We start from the raw sequence: 10,647 nt of genomic DNA, 5'->3' as shown, positions 1-10,647 counted from the left end.
TCCGTCTTGTCATTGCAATGATCATCCGTGTGGATGTGAGCAGATGGAGACGCGCTGTTGGAGGATGCGCTGGAAGAGGAAAATTTGATAGAAGTGGAAGTGAATGTCGAGCCATAGGAGCGTTCGGCTAGTTTATAGTAGTTTTTGATGTGAGGTGATCGTTCGGTCACCTCCTCTCTTTTATTTCTATGTGACCGTACAGTATTTGATTTTTTGTAAATCGTTCGGTCATGTTTCCTTTCACCTAGAACAGATTAAGTTTGTAACTTATGTAAGGCTGTTTGGCCGTAACCCTTCGTTGTTTAGTTAAGACTGGACTGATATATTATTAACTGTAATTAATTCTATTATATAGTTTTATTACTGTATTTTTGGGATGTTACACTAGACAACACGTCTAAACAAGTATTTTAATTTTCTTGAGCATTTATAACCCAAACAATATTAAAATTATATATACAAGTGATAACTCTCCATAAGAGGATATAGAAAATATAAAGTATTATATGTTTGCTAAGACATATTTTATATATATATATATATATATATATATATATATATATATTCTAAATTTATTATTATTTAATAATTAACATTTTGTTCACTAATAATTTTATATTTTTTATTATCTTAATTTTTTTAAAATATTTAAGTAAATTTCAATAACAATAATTAATAAGTAAAAAGTATTTATAGATTATATATTATAATTCTTATACTCACTTCTAATTAAATATTCTTATCCGTTATAACAAATATCCATCAGTAAGTAAATAAAATTACTTTTGCATCCCTAAGCATGCCATATAAGTATCAATATACATTAATACAATCAACATAGATTAATATACTTTATAAAATCATGTGCCACATTTCGATTTAGAATTTTCCAGCATGAAGAAAACATACAAGCTGCACGAAAAACTACATCCCAAAAAATATCCCTGCACAACAAGATATTTCCAGCACTGGCTAAAACAAATACATGCGTCAATTTTTACCAGTTTTCCAGAAATAAAGAAAAAAATGCATCAAGTTTTCAGAGACATGCATCCAAAATCCAGTGGCCGAAACAATATATAATATAATGCACCGCATGAGCAAAAAGAGGCATCGCAGCAGCACTGCATAAACCAAAGAAAATATGACAGCAACAAAGCAATAAGGTAGGACACTACAACATACACCGCATGTTAAAAGCTTAGTAATTGAAAGAAGCAAAGCTGCACCGCAAATTGAAAGAGAATCAGAGAAAAACTGCACTGAACTGTATTCATGCTCTAGAATTACACCTATATCTTGCACCACATGGCCAAAAGCAAAAAAATGGAAGAGATCAAAGAAAAAGTTTGCATCACATAGTAAAGGTATGGTTTAATAAACAAAGGAAAAAAAAAAACACAGCCACATGGGCATGGCATGGTCAAGAAAATCTGCACCGTAAATAATGAAAAAGTTAAGGAGCTCTAATCATGTCACACTTCACTTCTGAAAAATATGTAATTTCTTATTATAGTTAACTTAATTATCATTCAACACACTATTCCATAACTATATTTTTTTTCCTGGTTTTACAGGTGTAGTTCCATTGTTGGCACCTGCCATCGTTGTCGACACAATAATCAAGTCCTCCTTCATCAACTTCACAGTGACAGAAAAGAGTTTCTTTTAATACTTCAGCAGTGGCTCTTTGTCAGAAACAATAGTCAGAGAGTTCATTTGAATGGGTCGAGCTCCATTCTATAGCTAGCAAGCAACATTGTTCTAAATTGAGCAATCTATAAAAGTTTTATACAGAAATGACCAAATTGAAAACACGTTTCAACAAACACCTCCCTTTTTCGAATTACATAATCCATAAACGTTGTGAATTGAGAAATCTGAGAGGTTTTCGGATTAAGCCCTCCAAAAGGTAAAAAAAAGAAAAATAAATACACCTGCAATAGTGAGGTGGTTTCAGAGAAAGATGAAAAATTTGATGGAGAAGTTGCACAACTCAATAAGGCTCAGCAACAGCAGAGAAGTGACAACCAGCAGAAAACGTAGGAGGAAGAATTAGGGTTTGAGATTAAGTTATAAATTACCCTTTTTGCTATTAGTATAGGGTTTAGCAGTAGTTATGAGGGTGCAGGAAGTTATACGTAAGGTGGTTTGACTATCTCCATCATTTGTTGAATCGAAGTAAAGTTGGTGAGTATAACATGCTTAACGGGTTCAAGAGTAGGATTACAAAATTCGATTACTCATCCCCCACGATTAACTAATTTAATATTTACTTTATGGAAAAAAAAATGCAGGTTGGAACTGTTTATTTTATATAAATAGAGAGAAGAGAATTTTAAGAAAATAAATATGGATGATTTATTTATTATTTCACAAGCACTAACAGTTCCCATAAAAATACACATACACAGCAAAATTTGTCCTTTACTATTCCCACCTGGCTAGGGTACCTTTCCGATAAGCACTAGTAACTCACCCTCTAACACTTATTTCAAATACACACTCTGCTATTGTTAAAAATTTATTGGAAGGTACAAAATCTTGTCAAGTTTATTAAATAAAGTGGCAACTCGTGGAGTTCTGATTTCCAATAAATTTTAGTTAATCATAAAGGGTGCGCAACGGTGTGATACTAGCATTTCTCATACCTATAATAATACAAAGTTTTTGGCTTTAAGAATCAGCAATTTCTATAAGTTGATTGACCACGTTTGGATCTGCAAGGGTACTTGTATCTCCAAGTTCATCCAACTGCCTGGAAGCAATTTTTCTCAGAATTCTTCGCATTATCTTTCCACTCCTTGTTTTTGGGAGGCCAGGTGCCCAATGGATTTTGTCAGGTGCTGCAAAGGCTCCTATCTGAAATGTCAAAGAAAAGAATGTGATCATTCATTTGTAAATATTCATACAAATTGACCTGTAAATGTAAGAATTCATGGTTGACCTATCATGTCAGCCTGATTAAATATAGAGAGGTTAAAATTAACTGAGATTCAGTTCAGGCACTGCAAAATAGTATTCTACGTGTAAAGCTGCATGATGATTATTGGTGCTGATAAATTGTAACGTAGAACACGTTAAGCTCAAGCAGAGGTTTGAAATGTTGTCTAAGGCACTACAGGATTCACAAATTACTCACCAACAACAAAAAATGGAGATTTCAATACATCTTTCAAGTTGTTTTAAATATAATCATAAACTTCCTAATTATTTTAAGCTTGGTTCACAACATATTGTGAGATGATAAAATTCCTATAAATGTTTTAAACAACTGATAATACTACAAGGAGTTCAAATGATGTAACTCTTAGGAAGTGAACTTGTCTAACTCTACCTATCACTAAACAAGCTTATAAAGTAAAATTTGCGCTTATAAAGTAAAATTTGCACTTATAAAGTACTATGCAAAAGCCATCATTACCTGGTTGTGGTACACACAAATGTGATCCTTTTTTCCACAAAAAATTGAGTGAGAAAAACAGAGTAATAACTCAACAGTAGTTCATGTTGTCAGTTTTGAGTACAGACCTGCTTTCGAACAATGAGTATGAGGTCCTTCCGTAGTTCCTCACTGTAAGGAACACCATCCACCACTGTAACAAATGCATAGATACCCTGTCCTTTCACCTACAGCAGTAACGGTGGTGGATTCAAATACAACAGCAATCATTAGCATGCTATGCAGAGACTGAACTTAATTTCTTTCATACAAAAACATACTTGATGACCCACACACAGAAAGAATATGATACATTCAATACATACCGCGTGCTCAACGCCAACCACAGCAGCCTCTGCACATTTAGGATGTGAAACTAGAGCTGATTCCACTTCTGCTGTGCCAATCCGATGCCCACTGCATATAACACGATTATATGAGACTAGAACACTAAAAAGATTAGAATCTCATGGAGGATAGACCTGTCTATTTATGTTTTCGTGATTATATCTATAAAGAAGAAGAATGTAAGAACGAGGAATCATCAGAAAGAGCTTTCAAAATTGAAAGAATACCTGACATTGATGACGTCATCAACTCTTCCAGTGAGCCAATGGTATCCATCTTTATCCCTGAAACAAAGTTAAAGGACATATTATAATCATCCCACACATTGTCTCGTGTTCTGGTGGTATTTTCTGATTTGAGTTAAAACTACAGACATTTAATTCATGTAGGCTAAATTCAAATTCAAAGATTATTAGACTAGAATCGTGGAAACTGGAATATAATGCTACCAGAACACTAACCTGCTGCAACCATCACCACTGAAATAGTATCCCGCAAATGGCTTGAAATATGTTGTTTCATATCTTTCATGATCACCATACAGCGTTCTGAAAGCTCCAGGCCACGAATTTTTAACACACAAATATCCACTGCACTCACCTTCTATTTCAACACCATTCTCATCCACTATGACAGGCTACAGTTGCAAATAAATTAGTCAGTGATGAAGGCAAATGAAAATAGTAATATGGAAGTAAAAAAAGAGTACATTAAATTACAAAAGGAACACAAAAGGTCAGCATAGAATACCTGAACTCCAAAGAAAGGCAAAGTTGCAGAACCGGGTTTCTGGGGCCAAGCACCTGGTAGTGGAGTAATCTGTAAGCAACAGAAAAAAAAATTATACCCAAAGACCAAAGTGGACAGACATGATAAGCATCTCTCCCGCGTGTATATGTGGGCGTGCACACAACCCAAATCTCCATTACTACTTGAGCTGTACACAAGTGGTACGCAACAAATTAATTGAATTTGTGACTAATGGAATGAGCCTATCGATGTTCATTGCCAGCCATTAGAACCAAATTTAACAGATAATCATTGCAAACTACAATACCATGAAGCCACCCGTTTCTGTTTGCCACCAAGTGTCAGAGATAGGGCACCTTGAATCTCCAATTACATTGTAAAACCACCTCCATGCACTTGGATTTATGGGCTCACCGACACTTCCTAGGACTCGTAAAGATTTCCGTGAGTGACGAGTAACAAACTGCACAGATTACAATGATTTGAATGAACAATAACTAAATTAAGAACCAATGGAAATCTACATACTCTTATATCACAGTTCCCTTGTTCTATCAATATGTTCAGATATTATAGTTGGAACCTTATTCAAAATATCAAATATAAACTACAAGTTATATTCCTCTAGGAGAAGCAAAGATATCAATTTTACATGATGATTTATATAACTTCTTTTGCTTGAACATTTATAGTAAATAATCTTGAATAATTAAGTTCTTTTGTTCTCATTTTTTGTTTTCATATTGATTTTGTTCTGAAAGATTTGCAACGGAAACAATATAAACAGGATTTTCTCAACACAACAACAGTTAACTTCTATTAACATTGCAACGAGACTACGTTTTTACAACCTTCAAACTAAAACTAATTTGAGGTATGCCTAGAGTAGAGCCAAAAGAGATGAGACATGCCGGATTGTGTGTGTACACAGAAGCATTCATTCATAGTCAAATCAATTTTCATAGAGAAAAACTAACCTACGTAATCATGAGATATCTTACCTCATCACCATCACGCATGAGGGACCGCACCAGTGTGGGAGCAGTGTAGAATATTGTCACTTTATATTTGTCAACAATGTCCCAACATCGACCAGAATCAGGATAATTAGGAGCCTGCATTCAGGTTGATATCAGATTTGAAGCGGAGTAATTCTTAGCAACTCAATGACTCGTAATTTTCTATCTATGAACTCAACATTCCAATACTACAATATTTGCGGAGATCACCTCACTTTTTATTTACAAAGGCTGTAAATGTATATGTGTGTAGTTTCCCAAGACAGTTAGTGTATCTCCAAAGCTCAGTACGAGGGAATCAAAATAGCAATGCAAGTAATCACAGCCAACACAACAAATTGATCAGGCATTAATTATTGACCTCTTGCTTATGTAGGCCTTAAACTTCTTTCTGGCAACTATTGATACATGAAGTGGTCACTTTGAAAATCATTTAGCAGCTAATTTTTGTTTTTGCTGTTCAGTAACCATTCCGCGAGCTAAACAAATAACACAATCGGTACTTTTGTTTTTTCAGAATTGTTAACAACAAGCAACGACCAAATAGTTTTTCCCACTGGTTGGGGTTGGCTACTTTATCATAGAATATCATTGAGCCCAAGTCTTCCAAGATGAAATTTGATCCAAAGTCTAAATTGGTTTTACTAAGTTTTTCGTGATTTTTCTCTACTACATATATGCTAATTTGCATCTGTTCAACTGGGCTTCAATCATTCTTCTTCTCACATGGTCAAACCACTTTTCAGAGTCCTTAAATTGTAGAAATATATTAATTTATGGTTGAATTGGTCTTTTTGGTTCCGCTGATAACATGTCACTTCCATACATTTGCTCTAGCTCTGCCACGCATATAAATAAATAACAATGTTTCAAGAAAAAACTTATTACCCCTTCATACACAATAACAGATGCACCATTGAGCATGGGTCCATAAGTGACATAGCTATGCCCAGTAATCCAACCACAATCTGCTGTACACCTGTAGTCAGAGTATAAAGCATTCATGTAACGGTAGTGAACCAGATTCATCAAGAACATGTCAAAGATAAAAAGGTTAGAAGAAAATGCTTCTAAGGGATACCAGTAGATGTCAGACTGCTTGTAGTCAAATGCATACTTGAATGTTGTTGCAGTGTACACCATGTAACCACCAGTTGTATGCAAGACACCCTTTTAGGAACATAAACATTAGAAAGCAGCAGCCTCAAGTAAAGAAAGGAAGGAAAAAGAAACATATTTGGTGTACAGCAGTAACAGCACATAAATACCTTAGGTTTTCCTGTACTCCCACTTGTATAGAGTAGAAAAAGTGGATCCTCGGCATCAACCCACTCCACTGGACAACTAGTAGGATATTGAGGAACGACATCCTGCAAAACCAGTCAAAGATAGCAAAAAAAGAAAAGTCCAAAGGTGTGAAATTTATCATAATCATAGATAACGTTGGATACTGAAAACATATTTAGAACTGCTAAACAGAAATTCAAGACTTATAGCAACCTTAGCAGAAACAGATTAATCTGTTCGAAATAACTGAAGAAATTCAGACTGAAACAATTATGTAACTAATTATTTGCAATGACATGTAGAAATTTGCAGAGTACTGAAAATAGAATCATGATTCTACACTTAACTAACCATGTGAGAGTAAACATGCTAAATGGGGATTTTATATACCAACCTGCCACCATACATCACGCCCATCCTCCCATTTGGTATCTTCTCTCTTCGTTGCCCATGAGTTTTCATAAACTAAGCATTTATCTGTCGAGACATGGAAAAAAAAGCAAGAGAATAAGATCAAGGAATATAATAAAGGGACAAAATGAACCAGAGATTATGGATGTAGCATATACATCTTCACAAACCCTAAAGATAATTCTATTGCTCAATTCAGTTGCAAATGTCTGTTACATTGGGAAACAGGTCAAGAGGGCAGACAAGAACTTCTATATACCAGAATGCCTCCCTCCACCCCCTACCCCACATGCTCATGCACATTATTTCTCTCGTAATATATGTAGACTGCCAGTATGGTAAATAGTTAAGGAGTATAGTGTCTCCTTCATCCTCCTTCATCTCTCCTCCCCGTGCCTGATCCAATGTGATGATGATCTTTCTACCCTTTCTCTCATATACCTAAGTAATTTTGGTGCACAGGATTTCCATCCACAACCATCAAAGGAGAAGTCTTACACATCCCAGCCTACTTTATTAGTTTATATCAATATAAGTGAAGTCACTTTAGATTGGTCATTGTAAATGAAATTAAAAATGGTCACTGATTTCAATGTGCTAGGTTTTCATCATATGACATTCTCCTACTATCAAACAAACTTGTGAAGAAAGCCTACTCCAAAAAGGCAGGGTGCTAAGAGGGAAGAGCGACTGCTTTAATTATTATGTGTCTCACGCACAACTGATATAGAACACACTTGTCACAAACTTAATATCACAAATTAAAAGTTAAAGGGAAGAGACATGCATCACCCGCAATAATATGTTTACTGACAAACTAGAAAATGTTAAAATACAGTATTCGTTTTATTCAATGTGTTTGACCTATTAGTATCTACATGCAAGAAAGCTCCACTTCTGCACCAATCATAAACTTCGTATTGGTATTCTCTCTCTCTCTCTGTGTTTGTGTCTACACATTAATGTCTGAATTTTAATCAGCAAATCAGAACTGGTCAATATTAAAGTGATTATACAACTGAAATATTAAAAAAGTTAAGATATTCTCACCAATCGAAACTCCATTTTGGGCTGAATCCTTGATTGCAACATCAACAATATCTTTCAGATAGAGAACCTTAGGGCCCCTTTTAACAGCATTGCAAGTAATTACAACTTTTGGTTTACAATCAATGATTCTCTGGGCAAGTGCTTCTGCAGAAAAACCAGCAAATACAACCTGAACAGATGAAAATAACTAACTATTAACTCAAAAGGCAAATCAAACATATTAAGTCATCTAGCAGTTTAGCACGAGTAAACAAGAAATGCCCGACAAGGAAAATATCTTTAAGTTCTTGTTGATACCGAATGAACAGCACCAATCCGGGCACAGGCAAGCATTGCGATGGGCAGCTCCATAAGCATAGGCAAATAAATAATTACAGCATCTCCCTTTTTCACACCATTATCCTTCAGATAGTTAGCAAGCTGAAACAATAAAAATGTTCAATTATTTGACCACTTTACATTGAGTCTTCACAATTCAAAAACAAAAAATATTACCACCTAAACTTGAGGAACTTGACTATCCTCGTTGTATGCAGACAGGGGACAGTCAACAAACCTGGCAAACTTGATGAAGAAGCTGGGTGTATGTCAAAGTACCATCCAGACCAGGTTCATTGCCCTCCCAATAAATGGCTACCTTGTCACCATGTCCGGCTTCAACATTTCTATCCAAGCAATTATAACAGATGTTGGTGATGCCACCCTTGAACCACTGAAGCAATGCAACAAGAGAAAACAGACACACAACACAACGTACAGCCACAATCAGTCTCTGAACAAACACTATCAGAAGGGATAACAAAAACAAAGACAAAGGTAACAAACGAAAGCAAAGGCAAAAACAAGATCCAAACTGGATAATGGAAACAGATCAATTACCTCAATCTTGATATTCCCTTTCCGTACATCAAAATTTTCATCACATACTTGATGACCCCATTTTTGTTTCCAATAAAACTCTTCCGCAATCTCAGACCAGAACCCTGCAGGGTCCTCAATGGATCTCTTGTACATCTTCAGATACTGATGGATCACAAATCACAAACACATTAAAAGATCAATTTGTATAAAATCTTGCGCAAAGACTTAATACCAGACAAAAAAAAAATCATTTTTTTTCTCTCCATTTGTTGATAAGTAAAAACCATTGAACCCCAGAATACATTCATAAGCTGCAATATAAAATTGAACACCGATCAATGTAAACACTATGAAACCTGTTCTGGGGATTGAACATTAGCTTGGCTAGCAAAGTCCTCACTAGGAAGAACGAAATCATCCTCTTCAGTGGCGAGAGAATCACCAAGTATAACGGCATTCAAGTGTGATATGTGACCTGCACCTGATGGCATAAGCTTCATTGATTCCACATGGCGCAGGTAATTGTTGGTCCTGATATTAGAAGCCATAGTAGTAGATATTTTCCGCTTTTTTCTCTTGCAATTCCAAAACAGAGAAAGAGAAGAAAAAGGGTTATTAAGAGAGTAGTCCAACGTAAGCGGGTGAAGAGGGTCACGGGGTACTCCACCCAGATGAACAGAGACCGAGTTACGGGACAGAGGAATCATTCTGGCCTAGTTGTAAAACAGATATATACGATTATAATTAATTAATAAGGGATAACTGAAGCGCAACACAATCACTATGCACCTTCATATCATTAAAATTTCATTCCAAACAAATCAAAGTTATTCTTTTAATAATTTTTAAATAATTATTATAAAAATTAGCGAATTTATCCTGCAAAATTTTCATATTATCTTTATAACTTTGGGTTTATCTACTGTTCATTGACAAAGGGAATCCTTGCATCTGGAAAATCAGATTTGCTAGAAGAAAAAAAAATGAGGGAATATTGTTTTACTAATTCACCTTTTTCACTTTAACATCCACGGAACTGAGAAAGAGAACTTTGAGGAAACTAAATTCCGAAATGAATTTTGAATCTGATTTGAAAGAAACGCATAAAAGATTATGCCTATAAAACATATTTGATTATGCTTCAATTTAAAATATTAAACACTCATGTAACAATTTTACTTTGACAGATCCAACACTAAAATATTAAAATACTTTCTAATATATATAACAAAGCAATAACTATAAAACTGTTACAAATTGAAACATGTGTTCTCCACATATGAGAATTATAATCTTAGACGTCAACATTATCCACATTCTACAAATCTTAAAAAATCGTATCAAAATTATAAGTATCTATTTTTCATTTACAATAAAATTCTAGTACTCTTTTTTCCTTTACAAATTTTTTATTACACTTTATTTATTTATTTTAAATCGGTTTGTTGTTAAAGTTGAGCATAATTTTGAATTATTTGC

General features: G+C 34.7%; 1 protein-coding gene across 1 annotated transcript; it reads right to left on the bottom strand.

The window, feature by feature from the left end:
- Window positions 1–2,336: 2,336 nt before the first annotated feature.
- Window positions 2,337–9,891, bottom strand: ACS (acetyl-CoA synthetase). The gene is made up of 17 exons (XM_047305532.2): window positions 9,525–9,891; window positions 9,187–9,330; window positions 8,864–9,019; window positions 8,605–8,727; window positions 8,308–8,476; window positions 7,241–7,323; window positions 6,828–6,929; window positions 6,641–6,729; window positions 6,448–6,538; window positions 5,542–5,655; window positions 4,848–5,003; window positions 4,541–4,609; window positions 4,252–4,427; window positions 4,018–4,074; window positions 3,769–3,859; window positions 3,532–3,630; window positions 2,337–2,862 (listed from the first exon to the last, which is right to left on the bottom strand). Exons 1-17 carry the CDS (start codon window positions 9,873–9,875, stop codon window positions 2,677–2,679), a joined length of 2,256 nt encoding a protein of 751 aa, XP_047161488.1. The 5' UTR covers window positions 9,876–9,891; the 3' UTR covers window positions 2,337–2,676.
- Between the last annotated feature and the right edge of the window lie 756 nt (window positions 9,892–10,647).

The sequence above is a fragment of the Vigna umbellata genome, chromosome 5 (assembly GCF_029865625.1).
Source record: "Vigna umbellata cultivar VRB3 chromosome 5, Vumbellata_1.0, whole genome shotgun sequence".
Lineage (NCBI taxonomy): Eukaryota > Viridiplantae > Streptophyta > Magnoliopsida > Fabales > Fabaceae > Vigna > Vigna umbellata.
The sequence above is the reverse complement of the archived record's forward strand: the minus strand, read 5'-3'. Positions and strand labels throughout refer to the sequence as shown.

What these genes read in the sequence shown, in the direction of transcription:
- ACS (XM_047305532.2), bottom strand. Translation starts at nt 9,875, where the DNA reads ATGATTCCTCTGTCCCGTAACTCGGTCTCTGTTCATCTGGGTGGAGTA. An exon ending in GGATTGGTGCTGTTCATTCG is followed by an intron (nt 8,477 to 8,604) that starts GTATCAACAAGA and finishes TCATCTGTTCAG; the next exon opens with GTTGTATTTGCTGGTTTTTC. An exon ending in GGAGTACAGGAAAACCTAAG is followed by an intron (nt 6,730 to 6,827) that starts GTATTTATGTGC and finishes TGTTCCTAAAAG; the next exon opens with GGTGTCTTGCATACAACTGG.